Source organism: Falco biarmicus, chromosome 10, assembly GCF_023638135.1.
Source record: "Falco biarmicus isolate bFalBia1 chromosome 10, bFalBia1.pri, whole genome shotgun sequence".
In the NCBI taxonomy this organism is placed as follows: domain Eukaryota; kingdom Metazoa; phylum Chordata; class Aves; order Falconiformes; family Falconidae; genus Falco; species Falco biarmicus.
In genome coordinates, this window is record NC_079297.1 from 11,523,328 (window position 1) to 11,540,106 (window position 16,779).

A 16,779-nucleotide genomic window follows, 5' to 3' on the forward strand; every position below is an offset into this window, starting at 1 on the left:
TCAGGTGGCTCTGTCTCCTCCCACGATCCTGCCCTCCCCCCCCCGCTCCAGCCTACTGGTGAGGGGGAATGGTGCAGCCAGGCTGGGTGCTGGGCGAGCGCTGCTCAGCAGTAGCTGAAACAGAGGTGTGTTACCAGCACCTTTCCAGGTACCAACAGAAAGCACTACACTGAGGGCTGCTGTGGGGCAGCAAATAGAAGACATGTATTAATATGCTCTTCTAATATACATAGTCACATAAGATAAAAAGTCTGTTTATTAAGTGCAATTAACAGTGCCATTTAGTAACATTTGCCACTTAAAACTGAGCCAGTTACTAAGGAAGAGAATTTTCTACCTTTCTTCAAATTAGTGGAGACCTAAGTTGTGGCAATTTATACTTTGCCTCAAGAAGAAAAATAGCACAGCCAATTACATATTAAAGAAAGGAATTTGAACAAATACAAGACTAATTAAATAACCTAGACGTACTCGGTCTTTTGATCAAAGTAATTCCTGATACATCATTTTGGTTGGTTTGATAAAAGTAATTCCTGATACATCATTGTGGTTGGATAAAAGGAACTACATTATGAGGCTTCCGACAACGTTTAACCAGGAGGCCAAGGAAACAAGAGGATTTAGTTTTTTAATATATCATGTCCAGACTATTTCCTCAATACTGTCAGAGAATTTAATACAGGCTCAAGACCCAAATATTGAGTATACTTTTTCCTTCCCAGTATGTCTGCATAATTTATTTTTAAAAAATAGGTTTGCATATATAGTTTCTGTGATTAAGTCAATACAGTTTAAATACTGTGCATCAAGGCAGACAGCTTTTTCATGGGTAAATTACTTTAAATTGTAAATAATTATCTAAAGGCAGCTCTGTATTTATACTTTGAAGACCTTGTGTGTTGCTGTCCAGGCTAATTTTGCAAAACTGCCTGACAGTCTTGAACTGTAATTTAGACTACTATTCTTTAAACAGAAAAAGGTTGTGCTGGGAGGCTTCCAAACAAAGTAGTTCCTAAACTGAAAGATGTACCATACAGCATCAAGGAAGTACTGCATCTCCATATGCACAGTCCTCTTCAATAGCAAGATTGTACTCTGCTCCTCTTCCACCTTTATATGCACTCGTCACAATTCTCAGCCAGCCTCTTTCACCCTGTAAAGAATGAATTTGCATTGTATATTAGAAAACATAACTATAGAAAATGCATGCTGTTGAGTTGGTTCTGTCTTCCAAATATGGATGCTTTAAGTGAATGTAGGAATTCAGTCAAGATGAAGTGTAACACTGGGTTCCAAGGGCAACCTGCTTTGGTGGATTTACATCCACCTATCTGTTCTGGGTATGTGACTTCATTTTTTCCTACAACTAACAATAATTTATAGTTGCCTGTAACAGGAGCTGCCAGTCCATGAAAGGGTAGCATTTGGGATTGAGTTGACATTACTCAAGTAACTTTGACTGAATATCCTTGTCTTAGATTAATTAGGTTGCATTTTTTTAGTTGCTAAAGAAATGTTTACTTTTCCTATCCACAGGCTAGCTTTGCAGCTTCCTGTTTGCAAGTGAAAAACCCCATTTTCTTTCCTTTAAAGTTATTGTGCAAATGTGCTTGTTCCCATGTTTCCTTACCCAGGGTTCACCCCATGAGTTACGAACAATCCAGTATTCCGTTCCATTTTCTACACCCCAGCCAGCCACAGATACAATGTGATTCACTTCAGGTGAGGGGTTGTACTCTGTATAAAGTCCTCCAGCGTAAGCATCCAACTTTTCAGTAGCCATTATGCCACAGCTGTAATAAAATGGAGAAAGCCTTTTTTATACAAGGGGATCAGAGCAGGGCTAAAAATCAATTGGTTTTCTTGCATTTATCTACAAACAAGCTGAAGTCGGCATATTAGTGCAGAGCAGCCAATGCATGCTAGAGTGGAGAAGTACACTTCAGGCATTAAGACTGAGTTTCAAGTACTTCAATCCCCATATTACTAGTAAACATTTTCTTTTTACCATTCAAGATTTTTTTTTTTACCTAATTGGTCCATTAGCATAGATTTCTGCCATCATTTTTTCTCTTCCACTGACTGACCCATAGTCTGCAACTTTCCAGAGAGTGTAGTTTTTTATCACGTGGCATTCTCCAAAAGTGACACAAGTTCCACACTGGTTAAACTTTTTACACTCTACAAAACAAAAGTGACATTATCACTGCAAGAGAATACTTTTCAAGTGAATTAATGATATGACACTAAGCTTTTTTTTCCTTATTTGAGGCAGATATTAATAACAAAGAGTAATTACCAATACATACTCTCTCTGGTGAACTAAATGGTATGGAAACCTTTCTGGAAACCATACCTAAAGTCCCTAAAATCATTAATTATTCTTTACTTCATAGGCATAAGTGCTTTGATGAGGAAATGTTTCAGATGCACTTCTCTATAAATAGAGGAACTATTCCAGGCATACATGACCAGACAAAGGCTACACTTCTCCTTTGTTTAGCTTGAGGTGACACTTGTACATATTTCAGTACATTAGAGATTGTATATCACAGACTTAAGAGATTAAGTTGTGCAAACTTGTCTGGGCATGATTTAATGCTATGCTGTCTGGCTAGAGTAAAGAGAGACACGTGCAAGCCTGTAAAGAAAAACCTGTTCTGTCAGTTAAATGGCAGGTACTACACTGAAAGGCAGGAACCAGTACACTGAAAACCCAGGAAACTATCTTTTTCATATATATTAGGATCTGCTAAACCCGGGATGAATCAGCCTTACAGCAAAGCAAATAGGCATCATACTTTGATCCTTAGCTTGGTAGTTGTTGCAGGTCTCATCTGGAATGCCATGGTCATGGGCGTACTTCCAAACACCTGAGTGGTCTCCACCTTCACAGGATCCTGCGTCAGCACAATCAATCACATTCTGAACAGAGAGGTAGGCAGAAGGCCATGCACCTTTTCTCTTTATGTTGATTCTATCTGTAAGGATAAGAAATAGTTTTGTTAATGGAGTATGTGGGTGGCTACAGTGTGTTTCCTTCATTGAGCTTGGAACTGTGCGCAAGCAACAGTACTGGTGGTTGGAAAAGCCTCTACTGTCAGCAGCAAGGCACATAACGTGACCCAGCTCAAACAGGCAGGCACAGCTATTATTGTGGGTTTCCATTGTAAGTTTTTTCCATTAAAAACTCAGCAGAAATACGCAGATGAGTAAGATCTGTTTAAAGCCTTGAAGTGCCCTAGACCTCTTTTGAGTCACAGCTTCTGAAAACTTCCAGAACGGTTTCCTGGCTTTGATGGCAAAGAGTTTTCAAACACACATCGTAAACCCACCTCTCACTAGCCTCTTTTACAGGAGCAAAGATTTATGCATAAACCCATGCAGAGAGTTACAAGCCCAGGTCTCTGGCTCTGAGACACGGTCTTCACAAACTTAAAGCAAGGAAAAGCTTTCAGGAGTACCTCCTCACTGTTACCCAGTCATCTCAGACAGGCATTGCCACCCTGCTGCCTTATTTTGTCAGAAACAATGAGCTTACTTGGCAGAAAAGCTTCCTGATGAGTATTTATAAACTGCTTCTCACAGTGCACAGTCTTAACTGATGCCACCGTAGTACTTTTAATCCCATTAGTAGTAACAGCATTCAACTATACTTGACATAACTGGGAGGTATTTTCCCAGCCTAGTCTTCCAGCAACAAGAGAAGAAATTAATGCTTTAAGTGTTCACAGCAGTTAAAAAATATCTGGATTTTTTAAAATCAATCTTTTATACTTACAAAAATGCAGATATTGGCATACCCTTATATAGACAGTTTTAACCAATGTAATTAAGAAGTTGCTGTATTTATTTATCCTAGTACTTCACTACATTGTGGCAGGTTTCATGTATGTGTCTGTTCTTGTACTGCTTCAGAACAGATCCTTCATGATTCCTGCTGTCTGCTCACAGCTGCGTTGTCTTCCCATTTCTACAGTTTCCTCTATTTCTCCTTCACAGTTAATCCTCTTACAGCCTCCCTATGCAAACAGTACTGCAGCACATTACTGTCAGATGGAAATGATAACATATTCTCTGGAGAAAATATTTCTGACTGAACCCTCCTCCCACCCCCTTCCCAAGAAAAAGGCTGATAGAAAGTTATCTGTCTCTGTGCATGGTAGTCAGTTCATCTCTGTCACAGGGCTCTTGAAACCGGCACCCTGCGGGCTTTTCCCACCAGAGGCAACTCCTTTTGTTTCCTCACACCCAGGCATCGCTGCAGGAGATGCAGTGCAGCCGGCCGAGGTACCGCAGAAGGGAAGGCGATACGGTAACTGCCTTTGCATCTGCTGCTACCGTCACCGCAGCTCCAAGAGGGGTGGAAAACCCAGTTCTTACTGCAGGCCCTAAGCAGCGGTTTGACCGGAGCTGGGAACGCATTGCTCCTGCAAAGTGCTGTTCAACCGCGCCAGTGTTCCCTCCTCATGCCATGCTGAGGGGACAGCCTCGCTCTGATCGCCTTCCCTGCTGCAGCCAAGCCTCCCTGCCTTCAGCCTGGCAGCTCGCGCCGTTCCTGCTCTATCACAGACGTCTCCACCTCTGCTTTTGCTGCGTTAGTCACTGCAGTACTTTGGCACCTCTTCCTCAGACCAGCGATGCTATGGGCCGAGGACCCGCCCTGCGCAGGGCCCGCCGCCAGCCCCCCGTACCTGCCAGGGCGCTGGTGCTGCCGTGGGCCCAGCAGGAGCCGCAGTACTGCGGGATGTGCTGGTTCCGCGTGGCGCTGGCGTAGTTGACGCCGTTCACGTTCCTCCAGTCCCAGCTCCGGGGCAGCGCAGCCACGTCCAGGTACTCGTGCGGGCGGGGGTAGGTCCTGCCAGGGGGCGGGAGCAGCGGCTGGTGCCCCGCCCCCCCCGCCGGCACGCGGGGAGCGGGAACCCACCCACCGCGGGGCTCGGCGGCGCGGACACGTGACCGCGGGCAGCGTGACCGGCCACCGCCCGCGCCGTCACGAGGCCGCCCGGCGGCCGGGGGGACCCCCCCGCCCCCACCCCCAGCAGCGGGGCCGCGGCTGCCCCGGGGGGATCCCTGCCTCCCTCCCACCGGCGGGACCGGGGCTGCCCGCCCACGCCCCCTCCCCAGCAGCGGGGCCAGGGCTGCCCCGGGGAGATGGGTACCCACTGCCCCCCCAGCAGCGCGGCCGCCCCCCCGCCCCCTCCCCAGCAGCTGGGGCCAGGGCCGCCCCGGGGAGATCCCTGCGCCCGCCCGCAGAGGGACGCGGCTGCCCCAGGGCGATGCCCACCCCCCAGCAGCGGGGCCGGGCTGCCCCGCGGAGCCTCCTCCCCAGGGAGCCTCTCCCACGGCCGCCCCCGCGCTCCCCGGCGCCGCGCCGCCCGGGGGGTCCGGCAGCGCCGGGGCGCTCGGCTCGGCTCACCTCAGCGCGGCGGCCTTGCGCGCCGGCCGGTAGCAGCGCTGCCCCTCCCTGAAGTGGAGGCCGGCGCGGGCGGGCGGGCAGGGGCCGAGGCAGCCGCCGAGCAGCAGGAGGGCCAGCGAGGCCAGGCGGGGCAGCCCGGCCATGCTGGCGGCAGCACCTCCCCCCACAGCGCGGCACCGGGCCCCGCATTTAAAGGGCGGCGGGGCGGCCCTGCGGGGGCGGGCGGCCGCGGGCCGGGGGCGGAGCGGCCCCACACGGCCCGGCCCGGGCTGCTCACCTGCGGCAGGCGGGGGGCGCGGCCTGCCCGGGTCCGCATTTCGTGTTCGTGAGCGTGCGTCTGATGGCAGCCGGACCCGGTAACCCCAAGTACAGCGTGTACCTCGGTAAGTCCTTCCTAACGGCAGGTAAGTACTTTATTGGGGATGAGGAACACACGCAGCGAGAGACCCTGAATGGCTGCGCCGGCCCCCCTTGCCCCGGGGCCGCGGGAGCTGCAGCGGGGAGTCCCGCGGGTGCCTGAGGGCTCCGCCGGCTCACACGGTCACAATGAGGCAACTCGGGGCTCACAAACCTCCTGACAAAAGAAAACAAACAAACAAACAAACAAATCCAAGCAAAAAAACCCACCCAAACCAAAACCAACCAAAAAACCCTCAACCAAACAAAAAAAACCCAAACAAACCAACCCCCAAAGTCCCCCAAAAACTGTTCAAATGCTGTGACGGTTCCATGCAGCAGCTGCTGTCTGCAGGGGGCCAGTGAGGAGGGCTGTCCTCTGCCCTGGTACAACCGTGCTGTGCCCTGTGTGCCCATAGACTGCTCTGGCCTTTCCTTGGTTTTTTTTGCTAGTTCCAAGTTCCAAATTTCTCAAGCCCTTTTATGCTACAATTTTCAAAGGGACACAGGCCTGTGCCCATTTTTTAGGCTGTTTTTTAGGGTTCAGGACATTTGAAGATTCTTCATTATCTGCCGCAAGATTGAATCAGTAGTAAAAATAGTTTTCTATTTTTCCTGCAGAAGGCTGAAGCGTCTGTGAGAGCAAACTACCAGTCTTTTTCCATATGTTGGCTAGGGTTTTCATGTCTGTTAAACCGGTTTAGTAAAACACAGCTGGTTCTTCCCCCACAGCTTTTCTTCCATAGCTCTCAGCACTGCTTATAAAAGGCATGAGGTGTATTAGCTCCACGTTATGAACAGAGAAACTGAGGCACTGAGAACCAGCGCAGCCAAAGGAACAGCAGAGCAAGCCCTGAGCCTGGCTGCGGGGCAGGTGACCTTCTTCACAATTCATCAGATGATCCAAAATCAACAGTAACTGGGTTGTGGCAGTAGCGCCCGAGTCAGGGCACTAACCTGCAGATGAATTCACATGCTGCAAGCCCCGGTTTTTTGCCGATTCACAGCTCTGCAGTGTGGGCAAGGTAACAAACTTCCCTGTTGTCCACTCCGGTTGCGCCAAACCCTATCTGTTTAAACATGTGGGCTCATGACACTGATAATAATTTACAGTGGGCAGTCCTGCCTTATTCCCTTTGGACCACCTGCCAGAGGAAGGCAGGCTTGGAATAGTTTTTCTTACTAACTGGAATGAAAGTGTGAAGTAGGTAGTCTTTATTGCCTGTTGAATCCAACGGGTGTTGGTAGTGTTCCTAAGCATGACGTAGCTAGCCCAGATTAGTTGAGAATAGCATCAGGTCATCTGGTAGACATTCACAGATTTCTTTAAAATTATCTGGTGGCCTGTAGCCAGGCTTTTCTCAAATTGCATAGGCTTTCTTCTCAACAGTCTTCTCTGCTCCTGTGAAAAGCTAGCTTCTCCCAAGCAAACCATATTAAAAAATGTATCCTGAAATGCCTCCCTGCACTTGCATAGTTGCTAGTGGGTATTGTGGTGACATTAAAATAAAAATAACCGATACAAACAGAACCAAAAAAAACCCCAGTAACCAAAAAAACACCCTGGCTTCTTTGCAGTCTTAGCTTACGCCCGTCGCCAGGGCTTTTGTGTCTAAGGCTGTCTCTGAAGGCAGTGGAAGCAGTGGGCGGCCTGATAATAGGCGCTGCGGGACAGGCTGGTAGTAGCTGTGCCCAGTGCCAGACTGCTCCTAATCTCCACAGCACCAAGAGTCCTTCGAGGCCAACCCTTCCACCAGCATCAGCTCGCTCCCTGCGATGCGCGCACCGCTAATCTGCAGCAGCACATGTTCGATGGCCGCGCCTGGGAAGGGCGCCCGGGCGGCTAACAGGCTGGAGGCTTCTCAGAGCTGTGCAGTGACCAGCCTGCAAACAAAATCTGCAGAGCAGCAGGCTTTTCACGTGCCAGGTTTGGTGTAAAGACAGATTCAGGAGTTCACAGAAATGCAATTGGGGAGGAGAGGGAAAAGTGGCACAAACCCACTTCCACTTCACAAAGCACCCAGGTACTTCTTGTCGTCTGCCGTAATTTTTAAAACTCTGTAAGGAAGTCCATCAGAGGAGGTGCACGATTCCAGGGAGCTATTTTTAGCAAGAGAAAACCCAGTGATGTTAAGAGATTGCATATTTCTTTCACTTCCCTTTTCTTTTCTTTGCTTTGCTTGTGAAATGCTCTTTGTGAGTATATTTATTGCTGAAATTATTTTGCCAAATTTTTTCAACAGTGAATTAGTGGCTTCAGACTCTTCTTAAGTTGTGGCTATTGTAGATTCATATATTCTGTATTTTAAGTAGTGTTTTATTTAGTGTCAGTAGCTCTCTGTCACATTGTGTCAACGCAGCTCCTTTTCAGAATGCAGCAGCTGAAGGTACAGCTCAGAATTGCACTTACTTTTAGCTAAGCATAGGTGGAGAAAACAAATATGAAATGTGCATGGATAAAATTAAATTTGCTTTCAAAGTAAACGTTCAAATAACCTTTCCAGAATTTTGTCTTAGGAAATTGTAGACGATATCCACTGCCATTGCAATGGAATGTAACTGTTTAGAGAATACTTATATTTCAGAAAATGATAAAACTATTGTGTTTTAAGGAAACAAAATTGATCTACTGTAATTTAAAGTCTTGCTTTTGTTGCTCCTTACTGAGGATGGCTCCTAGCGGATGATGGAATGTTTGCTAGCTACTCTTCTGCAATGCACTTCTGGTGCTAAACTTTGTCTTAGGGGCAGTTGTCTGTTCCTCCACTGCCTGGTGGAAGAAGTGGAAGTCATCTGTAGTAGGGAAGTCTGGAATAAGCTGATTTTTCTTCTGGAACAATATGGAAGCTCAGAGATTCCTTATCTCTGGCAACCCATAAAGAGTGGTTACTGGTAAAGTAGTTGCTTTCAATAGTCAAGTCCTTCCACTGTCATCTTTTTATACAAAATAATTTAAGGTGCTTTCCGAATTGTAGTTCTTTTTCCTATCCTTAAAAGGACCGCTTGCAAAGCACTCACAGTCATCTGATGTGTAATAAAACTACTATAAACTTCCAGAATACACTCCATTCTGGGTTTCTGTTGCTCAGTGATACTAGTCCTGTTATCAGCAGGCAACATGACTGTGTCGTGTTTTGCTCAGCCCTGCATCGCTTCCTTTAATGCAGTGAAACATTTCACACAGTGAACATTGTGGTTAATTTAAGTGGAACTGGGGTTTCGCCTCTAGTTTTTATTCTGGCAAGTTCTGAAATACTACATCTCAGGTGTAAGAAAATAAGAAACACAAGAAATGCTATATTTCTTAATCACAGGAAAGGGGGAAAGGGGGAGAAGGAAAGAAGAGCATCTGTGCAAGTTAGTCACAAGTTGATTCAGATTTTAGATTGACTGAAATTGATGGATTCTAATTAAATGTTTAAGGAACATGTATCACGTGGACTGCAGTGTTACATTTATGTTTTACAAAGTATTTTTTTTGTTACTGGTGCTGCTCCCTCCTTGGTGCAGTTAGACACTGAGAATGATGCTTGCTGAAGTACAAGTTTGCCTGGCAATGCGCTTAATGTTGTGATTACAGGAGGCTACTGCGCAAAAGTTGTTACTGTTTTTATTATGGATATTGTCCCATATGACTCACATGCTGTTAGAATTTAAATTACGTGGCAGAAGCACATGTACTTAGTAAATGGAGATCACTCATTTTTGGCTATAGTATCTAGATAGATGTATATATTTGTATATATATTACATATTAAATAATGAAACACAAATACGGTGTGCACAGATATTCACAAATTGCACTGTTTGTTGCACAGAGAACTGGAATTCAGTGTAAGGGGGTACATGTGACAACTTTATTTTCCAAGCCACTCAGTAATGTACCTGTGCTCTTGTGCCCTGTACACAGGCAGTGAATAGGCACTTTGCCTCCTTGGGAAATGCTGTGATGAGCAGCCTGAGGAGCTGGCTACTCCCATTGCTGGCTGAGTGACAGTCCCACTAGTATAAAAAGGCCCCTTGGGGCTGACTGGGCTGGGTGTAGCTGATACAGCAGCAGAAAGAGGGCTTGTTCTGGGGACTGCGACTAGAAAACCTGCGTTAGCTTGTAGCCGCCAACAGGTCTAAGCTACACAAAATGCGTGAAATTGTGCACCTTCAGATTGGCCAGTGTGGGAACCAAATTGGCGCTAAGGTAAGATCTCTTTCGATATTGGTCTTTAGTAATAAGTGTTATCAGTGGTAGCAGGTCAACATTGTCAACAGATGGGGGCTTCCAGGGGGAACAATTACTTTGTTAATGGTAGGGCACATGGCATGTGAGCAGTAACTATGAGTATTTTGACAAGAAAGTCGTAAGATAGACTTGCTCCTCATGTAAAGGTTAAAGTTAAGACTGTCAGAGAATGAAACATCGGCAATAACTATGGTGCAGTGACTGTAAGTGCTCCAGAACATTCCTGCTGGGATGCATATTCCCATAGGCAGTAATCTAGCCTGCAAAATACTGGGACAAGTAAAGGAGTCAGTAACTCCCAGGCAGCAAAGTTGTGATGCCAGTACTTTAGTTCAGCCATACAGCAGTGACTCTGCCACATGATAGTCATTAATATGGGATCGTTAGTTCAAACACTGGCATGCTGTTACTTAGAGAGTAGTTGCTCACTCTTGACTGTGTGCTAGGGAGAAAAAAAAAAACACATTGTTTTTTGCTGTGTAATGTTCATCTTTTTTTTATTGTTAAGTAGGAAGTTGTCAAAGAAAGTAACTATATATGGGTTAATTTGTGATAGTTGAAAGGTTTTTGTTTTTTTCTGTTGGCTTTGACCTGGAAACAGCTTATATCTAAGATGACCTGTAGAAAAGCATGCACACACACACCCCAATGCACCATGCACGTGCTGGCAATGGTATATTTATACACTCAGAATGAGGCTGGATGCTAAACCAGGAGACCTTTAAAATCAAAATAGCCTGGTCATTATAGTGGGTGGGTGTGCCTACATGAACACTGCTGTGGCTGCTGCCTAGATAAGAGCCCCAGTACAAGACATCCATATGAATGTCGAGATAGGACATTTATGACCAACATCTGTTCGTGGAAAGCGTTGCTCGTGTACAAATTTCTCTGAGCCAGCTTTGCCATGCCACAGTCCCACTTGTGTATGGCAGGTCTGAAAGAAACCCTCCTTGACTTTCTCGTTAAGCTCATACCAACTAGTAGCTGCAGAGTTTAAACTAATACCAATTTTTCTTTAAAGGGAACACACTGAGGCCCTGCACCTATTAGTGATGGTTAAGCAGCATAAAAGGTCTACTAAACTTCTCCCTTTAACTTATTTGGGGAGGGGGAAGAGGAGGATCCCCACTCTGTTCTAGTATGTGAGTGGCAAAATATCACCCACTTCAGGCACAGTTCCCACTTTATGTGCAGCCAGGCATGAGTGCAGCACAGCTGGTGCTGAAAAAAAAATAAAATAATCTTTGTGAGTGTATTGAACCTCTTTCCTTTTTCAGTTCTGGGAGGTGATAAGTGATGAACATGGGATTGACATCGCTGGAAACTACCGTGGGGATGCATCACTGCAGCTTGAGCGAATTAACGTGTACTTCAATGAGGCTTACTGTAAGTGCTCAGCACTGTTAGGGTGTTGGCAGAGCAATTTGCAGAGCCAACGTGAAGTTTAAAATAAGTAATTAAAAAAAAATAATCCCCAAATCACTGTAGGTGGGTTGGATTTTTTCAGAGCAGATTATAAGCCTGTCTCTTTGACTTCTAGCAGTAGTTGTTCAATAAATTTTCTTTTGTTCTAGCCCATAAATTTGTGCCCCGTTCTATCCTGGTGGACCTGGAACCTGGTACGATGGACAGTGTACGGTCTAGCAAAATAGGCCCACTCTTTCGACCCGACAATTTTATTCATGGTATGTACAGAATGCTGTCAGCAAACTAGTCAACTGTCCTAAAACAGCCTTTTAACTCCCATATCTTTGTAGCCTTTAAAACTTCTTGTGCTAACTCTATGGCTGTTCTTTCTCTAATTCTGTTTACAGGTAATTCAGGTGCTGGAAACAACTGGGCTAAGGGCCATTACACAGAAGGCGCTGAACTAATTGAAAATGTCATGGATGTGGTCAGGAATGAGTGTGAGAGCTGTGACTGCCTTCAGGGATTCCAGCTTATCCATTCGCTTGGGGGTGGTACAGGCTCAGGTATGGGCACGCTCCTCATCAACAAAATCCGAGAAGAATATCCTGACAGGATTATGAACACTTTCAGTGTTGTGCCTTCACCCAAAGTATCCGACACAGTCGTAGAGCCGTATAATGCCATCCTCTCCATCCATCAACTAATCGAGAATACAGATGAAACCTTTTGCATTGACAATGAAGCTCTATACGATATATGTTTTAGAACTTTAAAGCTCACCAATCCCACCTATGGTGACCTCAACCACTTAGTGTCCCTGACGATGAGCGGTGTCACAACCTCACTCCGTTTTCCTGGTCAGCTGAATGCCGATCTGCGGAAGCTGGCTGTGAACATGGTGCCCTTTCCTCGCCTGCATTTCTTTATGCCAGGCTTTGCTCCACTGACAGCTCGAGGCAGCCAACAGTACAGAGCCCTCTCAGTGCCAGAGCTTACTCAACAGATGTTTGATGCACGCAACATGATGGCAGCCTGTGACCCTCGTCGTGGACGTTACCTGACTGTGGCGTGCATCTTCAGAGGCCGAATGTCTACCAGGGAAGTGGATGAGCAGTTGCTGGCTGTCCAGACCAAGAATAGTTCCTACTTTGTGGAGTGGATCCCTAATAACGTCAAAGTGGCTGTGTGTGACATACCACCGCGAGGCTTGAAGATGGCAGCTACCTTTATTGGCAATAACACAGCCATTCAGGAGCTCTTCATCAGGGTTTCTGAACAGTTCTCAGCTATGTTCAGAAGAAAAGCATTTCTCCATTGGTACACTGGCGAAGGTATGGATGAGATGGAGTTTTCTGAAGCAGAAGGTAACACCAATGACCTTGTGTCCGAGTACCAGCAGTACCAGGATGCCACTGCAGATGTTGAGGAATATGAGGAGGTAGAAGTGGAAGCCAGCCCAGAAAAGGAAGCACCATAAAAACAATGGTAATATCAAAACATTCTCCGAATAAGCCCGTTGACACTCTCTAAAGAAAAAGCAGTAGCCATCATCTACATACCAAAAATAACACCTTCCTTAAGAATTTTTTTCTCTGCATCTGGCTAAACCATATCCAATATTACAATACAATGCTTTTGAAATTAATGGCAACTATGCTTTACTCTCTCCTGAACAACCATTGACATGGAATCTCTCCCAAAAAAAGAGCCACTATGAAGACAACTTGTTTTGTAACAGCTTGTCTTATAAACATATTCACTTTTAGAGTATTATCACCAGATACTGGATGTAATAAGCAGCCTGTGTGTCTGTATATATATCAGGATCATAAGCAACAGCAAAATATGCTATCAACTCAAATGTATTTATTCTCGGATAAGCACAGTCCATGTTTTATTTGTGAAATTGTTACTGTTTCAGGAACACAGGCGTATCTGTAAGGCCCACAAAGGCAACATCTATTTTATTACACACTCCGCAGGCTGATGTAGATCCGCACATTTTATTTTTTTTTTAAGTACTTAAATAGTTCTATCACATTGCTGGCTTATATTATTGCAGAGCTTGTATTCATTATCATTGTGTGGTTTGTTTCTATTTCAAACTATAGATTGCATTATATTAGCATACAAAGTTGCAACACTGTGTTAAAGTTTTGGTGTGTGTGGTTTTCTTTTTCCTCCCATGTACTAACTACTGTAAATTTTCTTCCTGTCATTCAGTACAGCAAAATTGATAGATTGGTTTGCAGCTAGTTATATCTAAGTTCGACAATCACCAAATCAAAAACATCTTGATTTCAGGAAAAAAAAAAGTTTCTGGAGATTCACAGCCATCTACTTAACACTGTATTTATAATATTCTTTAAAATAAAAATCATATACCATTCTATACAATAATGTAATACTTAAAAGATTTGATAGGCAAAAATTGTATTTTATTCTTTTAAGGACTAACTTTACATGAAAAAAACTAAGCTTTTTTTATTATGCTTTTCTAAGAGAGAGTTTATTGTACTCAAGAAAGTAATGCCTCATGTTTGAGTCAACAGCAGCAGTGTCTAGGCACACACAAACCTGCAGCCAGTTCTCTAGCACACTATATTTCTTCCTGTGCAGTGGGACATCAAGACTTGCTGTGAAGACACAGCATGGGAACATGCAAACACCTTCTCCCAAACCAACACAGCCGAAGGCACAGCTTTGCCCCCCTAGCCAATAGCCGGTGGGAACATCACCCTCCATTCCTGCTGTTCCCCAGCAAATGCCTGTCTCTTTCCACCCCCGGTGAAGTGACAAAATGGTAACAAGGATAACTGATAGCTGAGTGATCCAAGTACAGTCCAGGGATTCCTGTGCCTCCTTCTCCACCCCTTACAGGACACCGACACCACCTCTCTAACTCCCGATTCATTGCTCAGTGTTCCTTTAGATATTGGAGCCTGTGCAGCACATCCATGGCAAATACCCTGCTTCCAGTTTAGTCGTAACCCTAAGTCTCATCAAACTGATTTTCCCCAAGTTAATTTTGTTCTAAGCACAAATGGAAGATGAACAACATCATGACAGAGAATTTTAAAGCCAATGGCCTACCACTTTCAGCAGAGAGAACAGACAGAGATATTTTTAATTATCGAAATTATATACCTATATTCTCTCTTGAAAACAATGGTTTGTAAAGAAAACTGAATGAGTAAAAAAAAAGTGAACATTTTTTTCTCCAAAGTAATCATTAACATTGAAATGAAATAAGCAGAAAAGCATTACACAATGAAATCTCTCACTGATGTATGTACCTGAAACTTCACCATGAAATCCAGCAGAGGTTTGCCTTAAACATCAGTTGCTACAGACTGGATAACAACAGTCATCTTCTTTAACACAAGTGAAAACTAAATGTCTCTGTAAAACAGAGTACTTTGTTTCAAAAGGAACACCACTTCCCACACATTCAGTTACTTAACAGAAATTACATTTATTAGCATGCTGATTTACGTACAGAGCCAAGTTTTACAGTTAATGCGATGACATTACATTGCAGAGTCTTGAGCTTGCCTACAGCTCTGCAGTTTGCCGTTATGCTCCACTGATCAGTTCCTACAAGAGATTTAAAATGCCCGTTATTCTAGTCAACAGTATGACAAGGTACACCTCAAACAAAAGGTAACATTACTTAATCTCTGATCAGGAATGGAACCTGCCCTACTCTGAACAGTAGCATATATCTTTCACAGACAGTAGATACCACTTACACAAGTAAGTCTGGTAGGGAACGCAATAGTTCGGAACGACTGTTGGCTTAGAAAAGCAAGAGACATGAAACCTATGATGCTGCTTCGCTTGTCTGTAACAACTCTGACCAAATCCCAAATGGTTCAAAGCTGGGCTTGATGGATAGAATATCTCACTCTACTGAACTAAGGAGATTAAGCAGTTTTCCTGTCCCACATGTAATCAGGGTGCAGAAACACCTGCATGTATTTGTACTACACCAGTCAGCAACCCGCCTGTTCATGCATGAAGGTCTGAGCCGACCTTCCACACACGGCACAGAAGGAAGCAAGCAGTTAACGCCTGCCACTAACCCGACTCATGCTGGGAGCCAACACTCCTCGTAGGACAAGCTAGTGTAAGGCATGCCAACCTGCTCCATTTACTTACGTTTTATTCCTTCTTGGGTTTCACAGTTTTCACAGTGGCCATTGCCGCCCTCTCTGCCTCTGCTTTGTACTGAGGCTTCAGTGCTGCTCTAACCACCTGGGCACAGATCTGGGAATACCGGATGTAACTGCAGACAGGGAGAAAGCGAAGGTGAGACTCAAACCTGCCCCAGAAGCTTCTTCTCCCGCTCCAGAGCCACCGCTGCGACCCCGCCAGCCCTCCCCGCGAGGCGCTCGGCCCCGGCCTTTACAGCCTCCGAAAGGCAGCCGCCAAGGGGCCCTGCCGCCGACAGGCGGGTACCTGAGCCCGGCCTGGCGCCAGTAGGCCACCATGGCTGCGCCGCCACTGACACAGGGGGAACCGGTCACTCCGCTCCCCGGCAAGGTCAGCGCCCACCGGAAGGGGAAAGACCCCCGCGCTGCGTTTTAGCCAGTCACCCAGCAGCAACGCTCCTTCCGCCAATCAGAACCCCAGTTACCTCAGGGAGCTTGACCAATGACAACTCCCCAGAATCTCCTCCAGTCATGGGCGCTCTCCTCCGGCAGCGACCAATCAGAGGGCAGGATGAGGGGCGGGGCTTCCGGTCTTCCCGTTTGAGGGGCCTGAGGGGCCTGAGGGGCCTGGGAGGCGGGCGGGCAGCAGCAGCAGCTGCTGCTGCTGCTGCTGCTATTACGTGTTTCTCCCAGTTACCCCCGGTAGAAACTGTTTGGGAAAGGTTTGGGGCCTTCTCTGGTGAGGAAGGTCTCAGCCCCGCCTCCAACTGGGGCCAGCTGGGAACTACCTCGGCGGTCCAGAAAAGCGCACTGTTTGTGTGTCTGTGTGATTCAGTCGGTAATTTGCCAGGAACACACTACACGTCAATTCACTAAAGAACAGAAATTAGAGCCTGACTCTTCTAGGATGCTAATGGCTAGTTACATAGCATAGGGTAGTTACATATTAACTCATGCCTAAGTAGTCCTGTTGTAATTTAGGTGCCCAAGCAAGCGGTTAAAGCATGGCTTCTTCCAGCTAAGTCAGTTATCGTTACCCCCTCAGTGTCATCAGTTCTTGGCTTTTTCTAGATAAGACTAAAGAAGAAAGTGGTTCACAAGCATGTGGAGCCAATGATTTTTTATAGATATGTCTTCAGTTTGGAGTTTTAATCTGTGTG

The 16,779-nt window shown here is 45.8% G+C and overlaps 2 protein-coding genes across 4 annotated transcripts; one reads left to right on the forward strand and one right to left on the reverse strand.

The window, feature by feature from the left end:
• Positions 1-238: 238 nt before the first annotated feature.
• Positions 239-5,616, reverse strand: CTSZ (cathepsin Z). Its single transcript, XM_056353652.1, has 6 exons — positions 5,420-5,616; positions 4,695-4,858; positions 2,802-2,981; positions 2,031-2,181; positions 1,631-1,793; positions 239-1,153 (listed from the first exon to the last, which is right to left on the reverse strand). The coding sequence occupies exons 1-6, from the start codon at positions 5,560-5,562 to the stop codon at positions 1,040-1,042; spliced, it is 915 nt and encodes a 304-aa protein (XP_056209627.1). The 5' UTR covers positions 5,563-5,616; the 3' UTR covers positions 239-1,039.
• A 48-nt stretch (positions 5,617-5,664) lies between these two features.
• TUBB1 (tubulin beta 1 class VI) lies at positions 5,665-13,618 on the forward strand. Of its 3 annotated transcripts, XM_056353648.1 has the most exons (5): positions 5,665-5,802; positions 6,548-6,840; positions 11,333-11,441; positions 11,630-11,740; positions 11,870-13,618. In XM_056353648.1, exons 4-5 carry the CDS (start codon positions 11,680-11,682, stop codon positions 12,940-12,942), a joined length of 1,134 nt encoding a protein of 377 aa, XP_056209623.1. In that variant the 5' UTR covers positions 5,665-5,802; positions 6,548-6,840; positions 11,333-11,441; positions 11,630-11,679; the 3' UTR covers positions 12,943-13,618. The 3 variants fall into 3 exon arrangements, with proteins under 3 accessions (XP_056209623.1, XP_056209622.1, XP_056209620.1); XM_056353647.1 differs by lacking the exon at positions 6,548-6,840; XM_056353645.1 differs by lacking the exons at positions 5,665-5,802; positions 6,548-6,840 and adding an exon at positions 9,735-10,010.
• The last annotated feature ends 3,161 nt before the right edge of the window (positions 13,619-16,779 follow it).